Below are 22,306 nucleotides of genomic sequence, written 5' to 3' on the forward strand. Positions count from 1 at the left end.
GTCCCCCTATGCAGTGCCCTTTATACAGTGCCCCCAGTAGTGATCCCCCTATGCAGTGCCCCCAGTAGTGGTCCCCCCTATGTGATACAGTGCCCCCGGCCAGTAGTGCATAATACATATACACACACAGACATACAGAAAACACCTGAATTCCTGCTCCTGCGCCTGCCGCCATCTGCTCCTCTGTCCACCCGCTCAACACTATGGGAGAGACAGCATGACATCTCTCCCATCACCCACTGCGGTAGCCGGAAGGTGGAGCTCATGAGTGAGCTCCAGCCCTGCTCTGGCCATGGGTGCAGCAGCCAATGAGAGTCTGTCTGACTCTCATTGGCTGCTGAAACACGCACACCGTCGCTGGGTAGTACAATCGTGTGTGTGTTACTGTGTAGTGCAGACTGCACTCACTGCAGTCCGCACTACAATTACTTTAGCGGACCTGGACTGCTGGTCCGACAGTGCCTAGGGCCGACACCCCTGGTTACGCCACTGGGTAAAATATACATCTTATTTTGTTTGTTTGTAAGCAATAATATAAAGATTGTGGCTTATTTACAGTAGATTTAAGTGCATGTCAAATGTACATGTAAAATGCAGGCTGCAAAATTGTATTTTTGACCTCTCCATGCTCACCAATACCCATCATCATGGGTTGGGTATGAAATCCCGGCGGCCTAACCCTAACCTCCCCCCAGTGGCACCTAACACTAACGCCCCCTTCCCCTAGCTTAACCCTAACCCTCCCCGGGAGGGTGCCTAACCCTAAGGCCCTCACAGGGGGCCTAGCCCTAACCATCCCCAGGGGAGTGCCTAAACCTAACCCCCCCGCATGGCTAACAACTAAGTGTCCCCGCTTACGTTCAATTGGGAAGCCACCCTTTTGGGATTCTGTTATCGGGGTAAAGATGGAAGTCTGGATTTAGACACCTGTCGTTAGTCCCGTGTCGGGATTTAGACAGCGGGATTCTGACGGACGGCTTCCCGTCCGTCAGTATATTGACTGTATCCCATTTGCACTACCCCCTGATCCCTCCTTACCCAACTCTAGCTCTTTGCAGTACTCCATGACCCTTTAGTACTCACCATTACCCCACTGACCCCTCCTTACCAAATCTCTCTGCACTTCCTCACTGACCACTGCATACGCACCACTACCTATCTGCAGTATTCCCTTGACTCTTTCATACCAAACACTATCCCTCTGCTGTTTGTACTGTTCCCCTGGCTCCTCCATACCAAATACTGCACTGCCTCCATGACCCCTCTATGCCCACCACAACCTCCCTTGCCCACATACCTGACTGCCATGCACAAGAGAGAGAGATAGAGATTTATAGTGTTCTATTTTTTAGTATATATAAAAGGGTCATAAATTATATTAATACTTTTTCTCATTATAGTTGGCCACACCCTCTCCAGTGACTGCCCACACCCTTTTGTGGGTATATATTATTGCGTTCCCCTGTGGGCCCTTCATGCTTCAGTCCGCCACTGTTGACCACCACATAATTCAGACAGCGTTAGTGACCGCCACAATGCAGACAGCGTTAGTGACCGCCTCTTAATGCAGACAGCGTTAGTGACCGCCATATAATATAGACAGCATTGGTGAATGCCATATATTACAGAAAGCATTAGTGACTGCTATGTTGTAGAGACCACATTAGTGATGCCATATAGTACCTGGTAGGTACACGCTGGCTTATCCTCCGTATCTCTTTAACTTTATGCCCCCCAAATCTCAAGCCTCATCATCCCTGTGTCTATCAACCTCACCCCCCTCTGTGTGATTCAGGCTCATCTGCCCTCGTCTCTCTGTCTCCAGCCCCCAGTCTCTCCGGCTTCAGCCTACTCTTACCTTCTCTGTCTTCGGCTGCCTGCTCCTTTTCGTTGCTTCTCTGGCATCCAGTGGCACAGCATCATGATATCAAAGAGTACTTTATTGCACCGTCTGGCGGGCTCCCTTTTCTGTCTGTGCCCTGCTGAATATTGCTGCAGCACAGGCAAGTAGCAGCAAACAAACTGGTCCAGGGGGCAGATGAACTGGACACCCGAGATTCCTGAGGGACGAGTGCCCCTTGGAATCTTGGGGCCCGATACAAGTGTTCCCCTTGTAACCCCGCCACAGGCCTGCTGCCATATAATACAGAGAGTGTTTTTGATTGTCTTAGTATATCATTCCCTCATCAATAATTAACCCTTCCTTAAAAATCATTAACTACTTGAGTTTCATAGTAACAACCCCATTTAATGTAAATAACCCCTTTATAAAAATGATCTTCACGTTCCCCATTATTAATTAGCCCCAATAACATAAAATAACATTTATGTACATTAAACTCTTAAATCCATCCCTCAGTCTCATTAAAAAACTCTTGATGCTAATTAACCCCAATAAACCATTAACTCCTTACCCCCCCCGTTCTTGGTATTGCTTACCATAATCTATATAAATTATACCCATTGTTTAAGTGCAACTCACAACCCCTCATCTATTTGGCACCAACTGAGCTACAAATGCCAGGATGATCATGGCTGCTAGACCATACTTGTATAACTGGGACTTTTAGTATAAAATAGCAATAAACTAAACACACACACACACACACACACACACACACACACACACACACACACACACACACACACACACACACACACACACACACACACACACACACACACACACACACACACACACACACACACACACACACACACAGACACACACACACACACACACACACTTACACTTAAAATTTCTTTATTTTCAAACAGTAATGCAATCCCTCATTTTCCTATTTATTGTGTGCCTAATTCTTTAGGTATGTCCTTGCTCTTTCGTTTCTTTTCCATTTTTCTACATTAATCCAATGGTTACAAATAGAAAGCTCTGCTAGTCTATATACCATTTGTTCCTAGTGGAGCCGCAATGAGAATGTTAGGCCAATGGCTTGTCCACAAGTAATCAATCAGGACAACTCCGAATGGCAGGAGAGCGTGAAAGCCACTCTGATTGCTTTACACTTGGAGTATGATTGCCGACAGCATGCATGTATAGCAATAAATCCTAAGCATACTTGAAAGCACTGTACAACTGGTGTATAGAAATTATCAAGTAAGTATTGCAAAAAAAAATATGCAAGAAAAGCAAATGGTTTCAATAGAATATCCACCACAGCCTTGAGTGACTAAGCGGATGAGGTCATTTCATGGGATTAGGTCATGCTTGTCAACTTTGAAGGGGCTGAGCTCCGATAGGTTTGGGACATGGTGGGGTCTTTGATTTTGCACCAATGTGTAAAGAGCATGGGCCTTTTAGGTACTTATTGTAGTATTGTTGTCTCTTACCAGAAATTTAGCCATGACTGGCCAAGAATGGGATGCAGTTAGTAAAGTGTATCTGGATTAAAATGAAATATTAGGGATATAATTATGTAACTGAATTGTGGTGTATGGTACAAGAATTAAACATTATGTGGCTTTTATGGAGTATACAATCTTCATATCACACAAGTATCTTGGTTTACTTTTAAAAATACAGGTAGCGCAGACTACATTACTCAAGATTAAAAAGAACACCAGATTCATTTTAGCTGGCCATGCTGGTCATCATAGAGAAGGGCTCTTGCTAAAACCTTCTCAACCCACCACCGCCACAAGTTTTGTGAAGTACAATTATTGACATTGGAGCCAATAGCATATGGGCAGTGAAAACAGCTGTGAAATATGTTGTTGATTCCCTTGAGACTTTACAAGAGATGGAATGTGCTGGATTTAACACATGGCAAGACAATTGTTGTCAGGATTTGGGTCAAAATAATTCCATAAGAGGTGGATCTTTTTGTGTTATGCCCAGGCATGACAAATGGCATTCTTCTTATCAAGGCAAGAACTGCTTCTACTGGTTCCTCACTTACACAAACAACATCCCCATCATCAACATCCTCATTAGCGCCGGTGTTTGCTACGCAAATAGCTCCTTATCCTGTTGCTCTTCCACCGTAGCATCCTCAAGTCAGCATCTTCTTGACTTGTGCTGCTTGACTTGTGCTGCTCATGCCCAAATTGGTGCAGAAATGGTGGAAGGAGGTGTCTCTATGAGTACAGTATCAGAGAGGTCAGGCTCACTCATAGACACACTTAGACTCTCCTCAGGGATTTGCGATGTTTCTGAACAACACACAGTTTTTTCTACTGTCTGTTTTTTTTCACCATTGATATTCTGGTTTTCAGTTTTTTGACACCTCTTCTAGAGTGGGATGCTCTTGCATCATCATGTGAGGCAGAAGAAGATGCCTGATTGACAGCAGTTGCAGAACCACTATTTAGATATAAAGAACAAGGCTTGAGCCTTTCCTTGCCACTGTGTTTTCTGCTGGAAACATTCTCTCTATTAAAGGGATTTTTTTTCTTTAGCAAAGTAGTAAGTATGCTCTTTTGGATTTTAGATTTCCTGACTGAGAGCCTCTATGCCCATGAGCATCGGCTTTAGTAGATGATGTTTAAAAGGTATCTTCATGATGACTGGAGGTGGCAGCAGCTGCAGCGCTAGTGCCTAGTTGCTGCTCCTGCTGTTCTATTGATTGATTGTCGTGTTCCATATTGATGCCTGAAGTTTTTTTTAACGAAACAAAAATAATTTTAACAAAATAAACCTGCCCACCGACTGCAACACACTGCGCAGATAGTGTAAGGCAGTGGCCCTTGACCTACTGACCGTTACTAACTGTTCCAGACACAGTATCACAGCCTGAAGTGTTTTTTTTAAACCACATACAAGTACTACATCTCTAATTAGGGCTAATAGACCTCACCGATATGCAACCTTTATAAGGCCCTCACTTCTACTAAGTTTTCACAAGCAAATTTGGAATTTAGCTTCTCTGCTGGTGTTTCAAGTCTTGTTTTGTTTATCTATTTATGGACTTACTCTTCATCGCTCACACATTTACATTATCCAAACCATCAATTTTGGCTTTGTCCACCACAATCCCACCTTCTCCAACCCATCAACTTCAGCTTTGTCCCTCACCTCAGGACTAAGTGGCTTGGCCGGCCATGGTGCCTTTCTGATAGCTATCTCAGTCAACTGGTTCATCCTTGGAAACATTCAGTACTATGACAGATTGCTGAAGATACAATTTGGACTTATGTATAGATGAAGAACTTTGCATTCTGTAATAACCTGCTGAGATTCTTTATTTCTGAACGAGGCGAAGCTGATGATGTGCCCGTGGAGGACAGTTTTGTGTGCCTCCCATACCATAGGGGAGCATCCAGGTGCAGAGACATTAAGAGAAAAATATTCTTTTAGGATATTTTTGATTTTAGCCTGGAAATGAGGGAGCTTGAGAAGAGTCTCTTTGAGCCGCCAAGAGGGCCTAATAATCGGAGAGTCTAAAAAGTCAGAAGAAGAAATTATATTGAGTGATCAGACCAGGAGTTAGAGACAATACTCGCATCTATAAGGTGTTTGGAGAGTGGAAGACTACAACAAATAAAGTCAATTCTAGAGTAGGTATGATGTGGATTAGAATAGAATGTGTAGTCCCTAAAAGAGAGATTGAGAGAATGCCATGTGTCACAGAGACCGGCTGCCTTCAAATGTCTGTTGAGAACTGTAGAAATAGAACAAGTAATAGGGCGGGTACAAGGGAGAGACTTGTCCAGACTCGGATCCAGGACAGAGTTGAAGTCACCACCAAGAAGCAGATGACCAATACGATGTTTGTGTAGAACTTTGAAAAAAGAGTTAAAGAAGCAGTGTTGACCCACAGCAGGGGCATATACCACGGCAACGGTTACCTCTATGTGTCCAAGCCTGCCAGTCAGAATAATGTATCTACCATCTGCATCAGTATATACAGATTCTGGAGTGAAAGGTAGTTTGTTATTTATCAGGATGGCTACACCATTATGTTTAGATGTACTAGAAGAGTAAAACACGGTGGAGAAGTTTCTGGAAGGAAGAGAAGGGTGACCCGTTGAGCGAAAGTGGGTTTCCTGCAAAAGGACTATGTCGGCCCTTATTGAGCAAATAGAGCAGAACAGGTGAGAACGCTTCTGGGCAGTATTAAGGCCCCGAACGTTCATTGAGGCTATGGTGAGCGGCATGACAGGAAAAAGTTGGTCAGGAGGAGGGGAATGTAGTGAAATGGGGGAAGAGAAAGAGAAAGGGGGAAAAAAAAGCCCCAGCACGCAAGGATTAGTAAAGGGGGGAGAGAGAAGGAAAAAAAAATAAAAATAAACTTGAGGGAGCAGACAAACAACAAAAACCAAGGGCAGAGCCCTACCTACAAAAAAGGAGGGGAGTGTACACAAACAATGGGACTTAGAAGTCCGGAGAGGAGCAAGCCAAAAAGACCTGAGCACCTCTAGGGAAAAAAAAAGAAAGAAAAAGTAAAATAAAATAAAAAATTCAGAATAGGACTTGTACTGGGGCAAAAGCATCCCCTGGGTGCAGAAAAAGGGGGGGGGGGGAGGAATAAAATATTGGCGAAAAGGAGAAATACATGGAAGATAGGAAATGTAGTATGGGATACATATAGAAGAGGGCGAGGGAGGGAGATTTGTAGTATAGGAAAAAAAAATTGGGTGTAGAAATAACAAATTGGTAGTTATGATTGCAAAAAGCACAACGGGAAGAAGAAGAAAAAAAACAAAAACATACAGAATACAGACTACTAATTATTATGTAAAGAACATAGTGTAAAATGCGGCTGCAAACAAATATAGAAAAAGAGAAGCATATAAAGGGTGAAATATAAAATGAATACATACTAGGGAGGAAAAAGGCAACAAATTGCTACCATTATAAGTCTCACAGTAGAAACAACTAAAAACTATTAAACAGTGAATAATCACTAAAAATATAACATATGGAACAAATAAAGAAAAAATACAATACAGATTTATGCAGACGCTGGCAACTAATAATAGCCAAATCTGGGAAACAATTGAACAATCTACGTATTGACTGTAAATGGTATAAAGAGACAAATGGGGAAGGGGAAGGATAAAGAGTAGGGGAATGGGGAACACAGAGAAAGAACAAATAATTAGTCCATGGTCGTAAATGAGCAATTAAGCAAGAGGCCTAAACAGAGAGAGCATTAGGGCAAGTCAATTTACAGTCACTGGAAGACAGGGGACTCGCAAATCTTCCAGGATCCCTTTCCGAGGACGGGCCTGAATCCTCCAAATATTGCAGTAAGTCCTTACATTCACGAAGATCTCGGATGAGAACAGTCTTGCCATTCAGGTCAACGATATGCTTGAAGGGGAACCCCCAGCGGTATCTAATTCGCCTGTCACTTAGTGCCTTAGTTAAGTCTCCAAATTCTCTTCTTTTTGCAATCGTGAGGGGCGATAGATCTTGACAGAATTGGAGCTTGGCTGATTCTAATAGAATATGGGGTTTACCTTTAGTGGGGGCGAGAACGAGTTCTTTGTCCTTATAGCTGAGGAATCGCATGATGACATTTCGACGGGGGTCGTTATCCTTGGGTTTCGGACGAAGAGCGTGGTGTGCCCTTTCAATTGGCAGTGAGCGAGAACCAAGGTCAGGAAGCAGGAAAAAGAAAATTCTATGTAGATAGGATTCTAGAACATCAGGGTAGACTGATTCCGAGATATTACGAATGCGAATATTGTTTCTGCATTCCCGGTTTTCCAGATCTTCGTTTTTAGTGCGAAGGTCAGAGAGTTCAGAAACAGTATGGTCTAGGTCTCTGCTGGTCTCATTGAGGGATTTCTGAAGGCCATCCTGACGAGATTCAAGTTTGGTGGTTCTGGCGGCAAGGGTTGAAACTTCAGCTTTTATAGAAGCGACCGCTGTGTCGAGTTTGGTTTCAAGCAAATCCTTGAATTCCGTGATGAGAGAACGAAGAGCCAGGATGTACTTCTTTAGTAGACGGAGCGGGAGGGCGGGAATCTTCTTTATCCATTGCAATGAGAGGTCGAGAAGAGGGGCCCCTTTGTTGAGAATATTTCGTACCTCTTGTGAAGTGTTGTGAGATATTGCCTCCCCCTTGTTTAGGAGTCTTGGCAGTAGATTTCTGCATGTGTGAATCCCCCACGATGGAATCACAAGAGAAAACAGTGCCAACAATTTTGTCAAGGGGTAGGTTAGAAAAAGAAGTAGAGTAGTATAAATGTGGCAAATTATGTTCAAGGGAAAAAAAATAAATAAATGGGGGGTCAGAGCACCCAGGGAATTGGGGGCATGCCCACTATTACTTCATTGTATTCAAATAATTAGGATTTAGGGCCTGGCAACTGAAAAATGTAGGACAGACTAGTGGCAATGTAACACAATTCAAGTGTAAACTGGTAACGAATAATATAATTCAACTTAGCAGAGGAGTATAAGCAGTCAATTGGTGAATAATTACAATTAGTAGCCACAAGATGGAGCAAGTGACACCGAAATAGAGAGTTTAGTTCTCATAACATTATTGCTCTCATATATATATAAGGGAAATAATATACTCAAGAACTATTGCCCAACTGATGCCCGTATACAAAGCACACTATATAGCACTTAAAGTGAGTGCTGCATGTGGTATGGAGCTGAGGCTTAAAAGGGGAACTCCCATAGGCTGTGGATGGGGTAACAGGCTGGGAATCGCCAGTGTCACACAGGGGAGAGGAAGGGGAAGGGGCAGTCCTGGCAAGGGAGTCTTGATAATGCTTGAGGGCAGAGCTCCACTGGGAGCAGCGGGCACGGGCCCGCTGTCCACCATATGAAATAATCATATTTTCTGGACCACTGTTTTGGATGCAATTGTTTCTATTTCTTTCACCACATATACGCCCTGTGGTACTGTGATCAACTACAATGTTTATTGCATGTGCTTTTCTTGTATTTCTTTCTATGTAGTCTTTTATTTGCTGTTTAATGGGTACTTGATTTAAACATCGTCTTCTGTTTTATCTTAGGTCTACTTTTTATGGTTCCATGCCAAAGATATCATCCAGTCCTTCAAAACGCTGGAAAGGTAAATCTTTACTTTCTGCAAACATTTCCTAAGAGAAATTTATTGTGTAGAACAACGATTCCAGACCAGTTTGTCCGGACACGTTTACACGGCACAATAATTTAGACATAACAGAGATTTCAAACAAATAAATTGAGATTCTGTTTTTTTTTTTGAAGGCTACAAAATGCTGAAATCCAAAGAATCTTGCTTCTAATACATTGAATTTGAATGCCCCATGTTTGTATTAGTGTTATCTAAACTAGTTAGAGAAAGATTCATACTGTCCTTGAAACCTACATGGTTTGGAAAAGGGTTTGATCTGTAGGGGGGTAAAGTTAAGTTATTATATAAATGCTTCCATAGCACAGTATGTCACAACTACATAAAAGAACATTGCACGAGGCTTCACATACATTTAAATAGATTATATGCACCTTCTACAGCTGTACAATCAAAGTAGAATTTGAGCATACAATGACAAAACTGGATTTAGTGACACAAAAAGTAACAGTATTTGTTTCCCAATAATACTAATGTTGTCATGGCAAGCTCCATTTTTGGACCACATAAATAACCTATCATTAAGGGAGGATCAGCCATAGACCTACCTGGGCCTTTTCACAATTGGCCGATAGTTTTAATGAGGCTGTCTGGAGCAACAACATGCTTTCTGCACACAGTGAGTTGGAGATGATCCTGGTCTGCAGATCTGCATGTCTTGCGATCGGGATCCGGTCTAAAGATCTACAGCAAAAAGGTAGACAATGTCTAGATAGACCCCAGATGTTACACAGTCAATAGGTTGGCAGGTACAAAAGGTCAACACACTAATGGTCGACAGGGTCAAAAAGTCGACACAAAATTGGTCGACATATGATTTTTTTACATTTTTTTTTAGGGTTAGGCACTTACCCCGACGGTTAGGCACCAGGAGGGAGGGTTAGGTTTAGGCAATAAAAGGGACAGTTAGGGTCAGGCACCTACCCTGACGGTTATAGTTATGCACCAATGGGAGGGTTAGGGTGAAAATTAGGGTTACAAAAAAATAAATAAAAATGTGTCGACCATTTCCGTGTCGTCCTTCATTTGTGCATGACGACCTTCTTACATGTCAACCTTTAGTGAGTTGACCTTTTGTCCCTGTCGACCTATTGACTGTCTAACATCTGGGGCCAAATGTAATAGGGTGAGAGATTAGAAAATGTCAGACTTTTCTCACACTCTTTAAACCCGGCCAATGTAATAAGAGTCTGAGAACACAGCAACAGAGCAAACTCGCATGTTTTTCAGACTCAAAAAACTCTCACAATTTAAAATATCATCCAGATGTTTTCCCATTTTGAAGATAAAACTCCACCAATGTCAGAATTGACTGCTAAACTCTCACATTTTCTAAACTCTCACCCTATTACATTTGGCCCCTGGTGTCTATCTAGACATTGTCTACCTTTTTACTGTAGATCGTTCAATCCACACCCCCTTGTAATCCATTTCTCTGTGATTGAGCAGCTATGTCTGGCTAACCCCAGCTGAGTGCTACCAAGGAGAGAGAGGCAGCTGCTGAGAGAGAGACATGCTGAGAGATAAGAGTCTAAGGGGTCTATTTACTAAGCAGTGTTAGGAGACAGAGTGAAAAGTGATAAGAAAGTGATTAGGTGCCAGCCAATCAGCTTCCAAATGTCATATTTCAAACAGCCTGTGAGATGGCAGTTAGGAGCTGATTGGCTGGCACCTTATCACTTCTCACTCTGTCTCCTAACACTGCTTAGTAAATAGACCCCTGAGGGGGGTGGGGGGAATTAATTGTTTTATCACACCTGTAAGTAATGGGATGGGCGATATTCAATTGTTTATGCTAGTGGGCGCGATTGCCGCCGACACCCATTACTTACCGCACATGTCATGCTCAAATGCACCGGTTTAGAGGAGTAAAGTGGCTAAACCCAAGCAAATAAATGGGCGCATTGTTTAAACGGCAGTTTGGGCATCCAAAAGCCCGGCTTTTTGCAGATTTCTGCTTGCCACCTCAGGTGGGTGCGAGCAGAATTAATCCTGTCACTTTAGTCCCAGAGCTGCCGGCACCACGATCCAATTGAATTCGCCCCCTAAGAGAAAGACAGTCTAATAAAGAAGTAGCTGTGAAAGAGACAGGCTGAAAGGAGAGAGAGAGAGGCAGAGAGAGAGAGAGAGAGAGAGAGAGAGAGAGAGGGAGAGGGAGGGAGGGACAGCTAGAAGAGAAAGGCTGAGAGGGAGAGCCATGTGGCAAAAACAGGCTGACAGTTGTGAAAGAGATGAGCTGAGTACTGTGACAGAGACAGGCTGAGAACAGAGAGAGAGAGACCCCTGCTTAACTGTAATTACATTTTTCAAAAGAGGACCACACAGCAACATCTCTCCAACCTCCTCCCTCCCTACAACAGCCACACACCATGGCCGCTATTTGTGCATGCCCTTGACCACCCACAATAATATGTCTTTCTGATATGTATATGACTATGTGTGTCCCAGTCTGGATCTGTTCACATTTGCGCAAACATATTAGAATTTAAACTCTTCCCCTTGCACCATCCTCACCACCAGTGCTCTCTGGCCCTGATTCAGAGCCGGTCGCTATTTGCGGTCGTTCGTTCCAAAAAAAGGGGTGGCTATTCAAATGAACCGTTCGCTCTTTGCGGTCTGTTCACGCCTCTATGTCTGAACGAGCGAACAAAACTTGCGGTCGTTTTATGGATAACTACGCCCCCTGGCCGCTCGCATCCTACGTCATGTCCGCTATTTATTAGATTAATCGAGTACATCGACCAGCGTATGAACTGCTCGCTATTCTTGTGGTTGGTTTTTCCTACCACAAATTTGCGAGCAGTTCTGACTATAAAATAACCTAGTGACGTGGTCAATGATGCTGCTGTATTAATTATGCACACCCATAAAACGTCCGTTTAAGCACGCCTGCGTTCTGATCTCCACTCCCCGTTTTCAAGCACCTTCCCCTGTTACCACCCACATACGCCTCCTCCTGTCACTCATATTAGCAGGCATTCGCTATTTAGCGAACAAACGATTTTCGGCCGCACTGACTGGTTCGCGCATGCGTATTACGATCCGTACGCATGCGCAGTTGGGCAAACATCGCTCGGAATGAATGAGCGGCCGCTTACGAGCGGCTCTGAATCAGGCCCTCTGTCTTCTGTCTCCTGCCCTTCATCAACTTTCATAGGATGGGTACAGGGTAATTGGTAGCTGTTGTGCCTTTCCCAGCAACTCACTGCTGCCTGCGGACTCCAGCTACTGTACTTATCACTCCAAGGGGCCCATTTATCAAAGTGTATTTGAGGTAAAATCCCAGAACACACTCGTTTTCGGGGGTTTACCTCAAATACTAAGGGCCTAATTCAGAGCCGCTCGTAAGCGGCCACTCGTTCGCTCCGAGCGATGTTTGCATAACTACGCATGCGTATGGGTCGTAATGTGCATGCGCCAACCAGTCATTGCGGTCGGAAATCGGGCGCTCGCAAAATAGCGAGTGCCTGCTAATTTGAGTGACAGGATGAGGCGTTTGTGCTTGGTAACAGGGGAAGGTGCTTGAAAACGGGGAGTGGAGATCCGAACGCAGGCGTGCCAAACGGTCAAAACGGGCGTTTTAAGGGTGTGCATAATTAACAAAGCAGCATCATCGACCACGTGACTTGGTTGTCTCTTAGCCTGAACTGTTCGCATGATTGCGGTAGGAAAATCCAACCACAAGCACTGCGAGCAGTTCAGACGCCTTTCGATGTACTCGATTAATCTAATAAATAGCGGAGATGACGTAGGATGCAAACGGCCAGGGGGCGTCTTTACAAAATAGCGAGCGCATGTTTAGCTTGCTCGCTCAGACATAGAGGCGTCAACAGACCGCAAAGAGCGAGCGCTCAATTTAAATAGCCGGCCCCTTTTTCTGAACGAGCAAGCACAAATAGCGTCCGGCTCTGAATCAGGCCCTAAGTATCCTCCGGATGTAGGAGGGACTGCAGCAGGTATCTCCGATACCTGCTGTGATCCCTCCGTTTCCGCTGGCAGCCGCCTCCCCCATAGGTTTCTATGGGGGATGCGATGCTGCCAAATTTACCAATATCCGGAATGCGAGGCATTCCTGAAATTGGCCCCCGCAGCTAACACCAATCTGAAGATGGCATTAGCTGCTGTAGCCTATGGGCTACACCGCACACTATTAGCCGGCAGAGGGATCCGCCGGAACCCTCCTCGGCTATGGCGGATGTGCATGTACAGTCCTTTCGGAGCCCGTGTCTCTGCATGTCCCGGATGATACATCCGGCCGAAGAAATCGCTTTTTTGCAATGCGATCATGGGCATTCCTGGCATGCCCTGATTGCATTGCAAAAGCGATCCTTGATAAATGGGCCCCCTTGTCTATGGTTTTATGTTTGTACTTGTTGATTTGTACTCCTGTGATGTCTTACTGTTGTGCATTTGTATTTATATAATAAAAGATAATAATAATAGTGTACTCGGCCTTTGTTTGACCACCTCCTCCCTGCCACCTCGCATTGATCTGAGTGCCAGAATCTGGCATGCCCAGAGCAAAATGACGCAAGATACACTAAACCAACTGTTATAATACTGATTCAGCATTAGGACTACTGCCACACGGGGATCTGTTTATCATTGATGGCAGCGAGTCGAAGGTAACTATCTTTATGATTCACTGGGTATCAAAACATAATGATGCACATCACCGTTGCTGGGGACCTGTGACTTCGCTGGACTTCATTGATAGGGACAGCTAACGCCTTCCTAAGATGCCATTGGTTTGCAGCGAAAAGCTTTTCTTTTCTTGATAAATTGCAAGGCTCTGTTATCACCATAGATGTGTATGGCAACAGCGGTAAGCGCTGGCAGATTGGTTAAGGTTAGGCAATCCTGTGGTCTGTGCAAAAGAGGATGTGACATGCGGACTGTGCCAGCAAGACTGTGGAAAGTGTTTTAAGGTGGACTGTGAAAATGAGTCTGTGTTATGTGCCAAGAGTTCTTTACAGATGAGGCAGTGCCATGTGAATTGGGCCTGATTCATTACGGATCGCAACTGCGAAAGCAATAGTGATTACGCACTCAGTTCAGCTGCGATAGTATGCTAATCTGTTGTGATTGCAACAATAGGCCGATTGCATGTGTATTAGCAACTGCGACCCTTGCTGAATCAGGCCCATTGTCCGTACCAATAATGTGGTGTATTATTTACAGGCAACCTTATTGTTCATTTGGGGTTTTTTTTGTATTGTTATTTGTTTTTCTTAATAGTTTCTTTGACAGTTTTAACAATAGCAGCATGTTTGTCCCGTGCATTTTTGAATTGTGTAAATGTAAGTTCCCACCACGACTAGTGATGAGACTCTAGTATTTTGAACCCATCATTCACAGGGTGGTTAGCTATTGTGCTGAATTTTTACATTTTTCTTCTACTCTCTCCCACATTCCTCCCATCTCCCTTGTTCTTCCCCTATTCCTCCTGTCTCCTCTCATTCTTACCCCTGTATCTTCCGCCTCCCCATGTTCTTCCCCTTTTCCTCCCATATCCCCCTGTTCTTCGCTTTGTTCCTTCTTCCTCCCCCTGTTCCTACTGTCTCCCAAATGTTCTTCCTCCTTTCATCTTATCTCCAAATGTTCTTCCTCCTTTCCTCCCGTCTCCCCCATGTTTTTTCCCCTTTCTTCAATTCTCCTCCTATACTTCCCCCGGTTCATCCCATATCCCCTTGTTTTTCCCCCAAACCCACAACAGAATACCTGGGGTATAATATAGTGAGAGTGTATATATAGTGGGATATAATACAGTAAGAGTGAATATATAGTGGGGAATAATACAGTCAGGGTCTATAAAACACTGGATAAAGTCCTCTGCAAAATTCTCACCCTAGAGAAGGGTTATAAAGTAGATTTTGTGCCCGCCTCTCAGTCAGGACCTATAATAGGGCAGAACATGTGAGCTTAGAGGGCGCTGATTGGTTGGTGCTGGAGCAAGTGTTGCCCACACCTTGGAGATGACAGTGTGGGCGGGGATTGGGCAGGATGCCTCCTTTCCCCACTCTGAGTACTGTGGGTCCTCCCTGCTTTTTGAGACTGGGGTGTAGTCAGGGTTGCACACTGTCTATGATGTCACTTCTCAGGGCTGTTAGTGAGTTTCCATCTGTTGTGTTTGATCAGTTCTGAGCTAGATGTGCTGTAATTGTCCCTAATATCTTGTCCCTGTGTCTGGGCATCCAGTAAAAGCTGTGGGAAAAGAGAGGGGACTGGGACTCCCTCCAGCTGTCTGGTTGATGTGCGCTTGGCACATGGCTCTAGCTCATTATATAAAAGATTCCATGGCTCTACAGTAAAATTCTTTCTGTAAAACACTTCTACCTTCTGTTCCGTCTCAGTCCTCACCCCTCCAATTTGAATGTCTAGAAATGCTGTTAATTGTAGAAATGCTGCCTTCCTGAACTCTATACATAATACAGTGTAGGAGGCTGAGAGAAGAGGTGAGTCGCCCTCAAACCTTACTACTACTGTCATTGAGACTATTTACACCACTCAGTTTACTTTCCTGATGTCTAAGGTAAGTGTCTCAAAGAGTCATTCACTAACAAAGTGCTGATTAGCCATAACTCCTAATTACAGTTCTTTTAAATTATTTGCCGTGAAACAAGAACATTTTCCATGGGTTTTTACTTATGAGGAAATAACCTACAACCAAATTTCATTAACCTACATACAGGCACCCTTCATACCAATAAAAAAATATACCGGTAGGTTAATCGACTCCCAACAATACTTAGTCCTAGTATGAGAGCATGTGGTAGGGAATATAGATTGTACGCTCCACTCGGGCAGGAACTGATGTGAATGGTCAACTATTGTCTGTAAAAGCGATTCAGAACATGTGTGCGCTATAAAAATAACAGGTAATAATAATAATAAAAAATGTATTTGTCTGTGATATATATGTTCTAGGTTTGGTTTGATCCATGCTGTGTTTACAAACCTCCTGCTCTGGACTAATGGCATATTAACAGAGTCCAAGCACCAGCTGAATGAACACAAGGAGAGGCTCATTACTCTTGGCTTTTCTAACATAACAATGGGTAAGAAAACTGGTAAAAAGTGTTATTAAATCTCAAAAATTAAACTTATTGTTTTAACACTCCATGAAAAAGACATTCCCCTCTATGGGCATATTTCATCTTTAATAGAAGTTTGCAACTTCAATTGGTTACCATAGATACAACAACCATATGCTGGGACGCCAGCACGACATTTTCAAGTCCAAGTTAACCAATACAGACAATTTATACTTATTTCAGGTGTGAGAATGCAGTAATTTTAAACAGTGTGCAAAAGAATTGAGACAGTATCAATTTATTCCATGGAAATTGAACTGATTTGTTACATCCAATTGTATAAATTTTTTTGCTCTACAGAAGATTCTTTTTTCTGACACAAGCACGCATGTTGATACAACTTTTATTCATTTGATTTTTATAGGTTGAATTTATTTACATGTTATATATATTGTATGTATTGTACCGTATATACTCGAGTATAAGCCAACCCGAATATAAGCCGAGGTACCTACTTTTACCACAAAAAACTGGGAAAACTTATTGACTCGAGTATAAGCCTAGTGTGGGAAATGGCAGCAGCTGGTAGTGCCCCCAGTAGTATTTCCCCCTGGTTGTGCCCCCAGTAGTAATCCCACCTGGTAGTGCCCCCAGTAGTAATCCCCCCCTGGTAGTACCCCCAGTCGTAATCCCCCCTTTTAGTGCCCCCTGTAGTAATCCCTCATTGGTAGTGCCCCCTGTAGTAATCCTCCCCTGGTAGTTCCCCCAGTGGTAATCCCCCCTGTAGTAATCCCCCCCTGGTAATCCCCCCTGTAGTAATCCCCCCCTGGTAGTGCCCCCTGTACTAATCCCCCCCTGGTAGTCCCCCCTGGTAGTTCCCCCAGTGGTAATCCCCCCTTTTAGTGCCCCCTGCCCCTGGTAGTGCCCCCTGTAGTAATCCCCCCCTGGTAGTTCCCCCAGTGGTAATCCCGCTTTTAGTGCCCCCTGTAGTAATCGCCCCCTGATAATGCCCCCTGTAGTAATCGCCCCCTGGTAGTGCCCCCTGTAGTAATCGCCCCCTGGTAGTGCCCCCTGTAGCCCCCCCCAGTAGAGAGAGACGTGATAAGAATAAAAAAAAAATAAACACTTACCTGAACCTCCCGCTCCTGGTCCCGCCGCTGTCCGCTCCTCCGGCCGCTTTGCATGGGAGAGACATCGTCATGATGACGTGTCTCCCATCACCCACTGCGGGAGCCGGAAGATGGCTCCCGCAGTGGGAGCAGCAGCAGCCGCTGAGAGTCTGACAGACTCTCAGCGGCTGCTGATTACACCAAACACGCAGCTGCCGGCTCCGGCGGCTGTGTGTTTGGCAGTGTGCTAAAACACACAGCCGTCCGGTCAGCGCTACACTTGACTCGAGTATAAGCCGAGGGGGTACTTTTTCAGCACATTTTTTGTGCTGAAAAACTCGGCTTATACTCGAGTATATACGGTATGTATGTCATTTTCAAAAGTAAAACATTTTTTATCTATTTAATGTGTGTTACATTGCATGGAAACATATTCCAATCAGTCAGACGTGATCACAGCACATTGCCCATGTTGTTTTAAAGGTATGAAAGTAAATGACAATCAGCAAGTTGCTCCCAAACGCCGGAAAATGGACAAAAACTGTTATTTGTTGTAAATTGGTGTAAATTGTTTAGCTCAAACATTTAACAAACTTGTCTGACGACCATTTTCATCTGTTCTCTGGCATTTAGGAGCAAATTGCTGATCATCAGTTACTCCCATACGTTACCAGATTTTCATTCCAACCAATCAACTAGTTGGATGGTTGGACAGATAATCTTTACCTGTGGTCCTGATGCTGAGTTGGTACTACAGCTGTACTTTGTGCATACAATACGCATTTCCATGTGCACAATAAAATGCTTATGCGACTCCTTGCACTAAGAGAGGCAGAACAGGGGCAGGTAAGCTTAGGGCAATAACAGTAAGGTTGTGATGTCATAAATATGACAGCCAGACCTGGCCATGGGGTCATACTGTATATCTCACAGGAGCCGCATCTCTTGTGGGCGCTGGAGGGCTGGTGACCTTTGCAGCATTAACAAATAAGGTTTGAATAAAAATCATTTTTAAAAGGACATGGGACCTCTTCCCCCCCTTACTAGATCTAAACACCAGCCTCATAGCCCTGCTACTGCTATTACAGGATGCCTCATAGCCCTGCTACTGCTATTACAGGATGCCTCATAGCCCTGCTGCTGCTATTACAGGATGCCTCATAGCCCTGCTACTGCTATTACAGGGGGCCTCATAGCCCAGCTATTGCTATTACAAGGTGCCTCATAGCCCTGCTACTGCTATTACAGGGGGCCTCATAGCCTTGCTGCTGCTATTACAGGATGCCTCATAGCCCTGCTGCTGCTATTACAGGGGGCCTCATAGCCCTGCTGCTGCTATTACAGGGAGCCTCATAGCCCTGCTGCTGCTATTACAGGGGGCCTCATAGCCCTGCTACTGCTATTACAGAATGCCTCATAGCCCTGCTACTGCTATTACAGGATGCCTCATAGCCCTGCTGCTGCTATTACAGGGGGCCTCATAGCCCTGCTGCTGCTATTACAAGGTGCCTCATAGCCCTGCTACTGCTATTACAGGATGCCTCATAGCCCTGCTGCTGCTATTACAGGGGGCCTCATAGCCCTGCTGCTGCTATTACAGGGGCCTCATAGCCCTGCTGCTGCTATTACAGGGGGCCTCATAGCCCTGCTACTGCTATTACAGAATGCCTCATAGCCCTGCTACTGCTATTACAGGATGCCTCATAGCCCTGCTACTGCTATTACAGGATGCCTCATAGCCCTGCTACTTCTATTACAGGGGGCCTCATAGCCCAGCTATTGCTATTACAGGGAGCCTCATAGCCCTGCTGCTGCTATTACAGGGAGCCTCATAGCCCTGCTGCTGCTATTACAGGGGGCCTCATAGCCCTGCTACTGCTATTACAGGATGCCTCATAGCCCTGCTGCTGCTATTACAGGGGGCCTCATAGCCCTGCTGCTGCTATTACAGGGAGCCTCATAGCCCTGCTACTGCTATTACAGGATGCCTCATAGCCCTGCTACTTCTATTACAGGGGGCCTCATAGCCCTGCTGCTGCTATTACAGGGGGCCTCATAGCCCTGCTACTGCTATTACAGGATGCCTCATAGCCCTGCTACTTCTATTACAGGATGCCTCATAGCCCTGCTACTGCTATTACAGGATGCCTCATAGCCCTGCTACTTCTATTACAGGGGGCCTCATAGCCCTGCTGCTGCTATTACAGGGGGCCTCATAGCCCTGCTACTGCTATTACAGAATGCCTCATAGCCCTGCTACTGCTATTACAGAATGCCTCATAGCCCTGCTACTGCTATTACAGGATGCCTCATAGCCCTGCTACTGCTATTACAGGATGCCTCATAGCCCTGCTGCTGCTATTACAGGGGGCCTCATAGCCCTGCTGCTATTACAGGGGGCCTCATAGCCCAGCTATTGCTATTACAAGGTGCCTCATAGCCCTGCTGCTGCTATTACAGGGGGCCTCATAGCCCTGCTGCTGCTATTACAGGGGGCCTCATAGCCCTGCTACTGCTATTACAGGATGCCTCATAGCCCTGCTACTGCTATTACAGGATGCCTCATAGCCCTGCTGCTGCTATTACAGGATGCCTCATAGCCCTGCTACTGCTATTACAGGATGCCTCATAGCCCTGCTGCTGCTATTACAGGATGCCTCATAGCCCTGCTACTGCTATTACAGGATGCCTCATAGCCCTGCTACTTCTATTACAGGGGGCCTCATAGCCCAGCTATTGCTATTACAGGGAGCCTCATAGCCCTGCTGCTGCTATTACAGGGAGCCTCATAGCCCTGCTGCTGCTATTACAGGGGGCCTCATAGCCCTGCTACTGCTATTACAGGATGCCTCATAGCCCTGCTGCTGCTATTACAGGGGGCCTCATAGCCCTGCTGCTGCTATTACAGGGAGCCTCATAGCCCTGCTACTGCTATTACAGGATGCCTCATAGCCCTGCTACTTCTATTACAGGGGGCCTCATAGCCCTGCTGCTGCTATTACAGGGGGCCTCATAGCCCTGCTACTGCTATTACAGGATGCCTCATAGCCCTGCTACTTCTATTACAGGATGCCTCATAGCCCTGCTACTGCTATTACAGGATGCCTCATAGCCCTGCTACTTCTATTACAGGGGGCCTCATAGCCCTGCTGCTGCTATTACAGGGGGCCTCATAGCCCTGCTACTGCTATTACAGAATGCCTCATAGCCCTGCTACTGCTATTACAGAATGCCTCATAGCCCTGCTACTGCTATTACAGGATGCCTCATAGCCCTGCTACTGCTATTACAGGATGCCTCATAGCCCTGCTGCTGCTATTACAGGGGGCCTCATAGCCCTGCTGCTATTACAGGGGGCCTCATAGCCCAGCTATTGCTATTACAAGGTGCCTCATAGCCCTGCTGCTGCTATTACAGGGGGCCTCATAGCCCTGCTGCTGCTATTACAGGGGGCCTCATAGCCCTGCTACTGCTATTACAGGATGCCTCATAGCCCTGCTACTGCTATTACAGGATGCCTCATAGCCCTGCTGCTGCTATTACAGGATGCCTCATAGCCCTGCTACTGCTATTACAGGATGCCTCATAGCCCTGCTGCTGCTATTACAGGATGCCTCATAGCCCTGCTACTGCTATTACAGGATGCCTCATAGCCCTGCTACTTCTATTACAGGGGGCCTCATAGCCCAGCTATTGCTATTACAGGGAGCCTCATAGCCCTGCTGCTGCTATTACAGGGAGCCTCATAGCCCTGCTGCTGCTATTACAGGGGGCCTCATAGCCCTGCTACTGCTATTACAGGATGCCTCATAGCCCTGCTGCTGCTATTACAGGGGGCCTCATAGCCCTGCTGCTGCTATTACAGGGAGCCTCATAGCCCTGCTACTGCTATTACAGGGGGCCTCATAGCCCTGCTGCTGCTATTACAGGGGGCCTCATAGCCCTGCTACTGCTATTACAGGATGCCTCATAGCCCTGCTACTTCTATTACAGGATGCCTCATAGCCCTGCTACTGCTATTACAGGATGCCTCATAGCCCTGCTACTTCTATTACAGGGGGCCTCATAGCCCTGCTGCTGCTATTACAGGGGGCCTCATAGCCCTGCTACTGCTATTACAGAATGCCTCATAGCCCTGCTACTGCTATTACAGAATTCCTCATAGCCCTGCTACTGCTATTACAGGATGCCTCATAGCCCTGCTACTGCTATTACAGGATGCCTCATAGCCCTGCTGCTGCTATTACAGGGGGCCTCATAGCCCTGCTGCTATTACAGGGGGCCTCATAGCCCAGCTATTGCTATTACAAGGTGCCTCATAGCCCTGCTGCTGCTATTACAGGGGGCCTCATAGCCCTGCTGCTGCTATTACAGGGGGCCTCATAGCCCTGCTACTGCTATTACAGGATGCCTCATAGCCCTGCTGCTGCTATTACAGGGAGCCTCATAGCCCTGCTACTGCTATTACAGGATGCCTCATAGCCCTGCTACTTCTATTACAGGATGCCTCATAGCCCTGCTGCTGCTATTACAGGGAGCCTCATAGCCCTGCTACTGCTATTACAGGATGCCTCATAGCCCTGCTACTTCTATTACAGGGGGCCTCATAGCCCTGCTGCTGCTATTACAGGGGGCCTCATAGCCCTGCTACTTCTATTACAGGGGGCCTCATAGCCCTGCTACTGCTATTACAGGATGCCTCATAGCCCTGCTACTGCTATTACAGAATGCCTCATAGCCCTGCTACTGCTATTACAGGATGCCTCATAGCCCTGCTGCTGCTATTACAGGGGGCCTCATAGCCCTGCTGCTATTACAGGGGGCCTCATAGCCCAGCTATTGCTATTACAAGGTGCCTCATAGCCCTGCTGCTGCTATTACAGGGGGCCTCATAGCCCTGCTGCTGCTATTACAGGGGGCCTCATAGCCCTGCTACTGCTATTACAGGATGCCTCATAGCCCTGCTGCTGCTATTACAGGGGGCCTCATAGCCCTGCTGCTATTACAGGGGGCCTCATAGCCCAGCTATTGCTATTACAAGGTGCCTCATAGCCCTGCTACTGCTATTACAGGGGGCCTCATAGCCCAGCTATTGCTATTACAAGGTGCCTCATAGCCC

At 45.7% G+C, this 22,306-nt stretch overlaps 1 protein-coding gene across 1 annotated transcript in view; it reads left to right on the forward strand.

Moving 5' to 3' along the window:
* OTOP1 (otopetrin 1) overlaps positions 1–22,306 on the forward strand; it is a 62,676-nt gene that overhangs the window by 25,694 nt on the left and 14,676 nt on the right. Inside the window, exons 3-4 of the mRNA XM_088463563.1 lie at positions 8,944–9,002; positions 15,972–16,102. Of these exons, the coding sequence (XP_088319689.1) occupies positions 8,944–9,002; positions 15,972–16,102 (190 nt within the window). The remainder of the gene's footprint in view (positions 1–8,943; positions 9,003–15,971; positions 16,103–22,306) is intronic.

Source organism: Taudactylus pleione, unplaced genomic scaffold (genome assembly GCF_031769625.1).
Source record: "Taudactylus pleione unplaced genomic scaffold, aTauple2 ptg001408l, whole genome shotgun sequence".
NCBI lineage: Eukaryota > Metazoa > Chordata > Amphibia > Anura > Myobatrachidae > Taudactylus > Taudactylus pleione.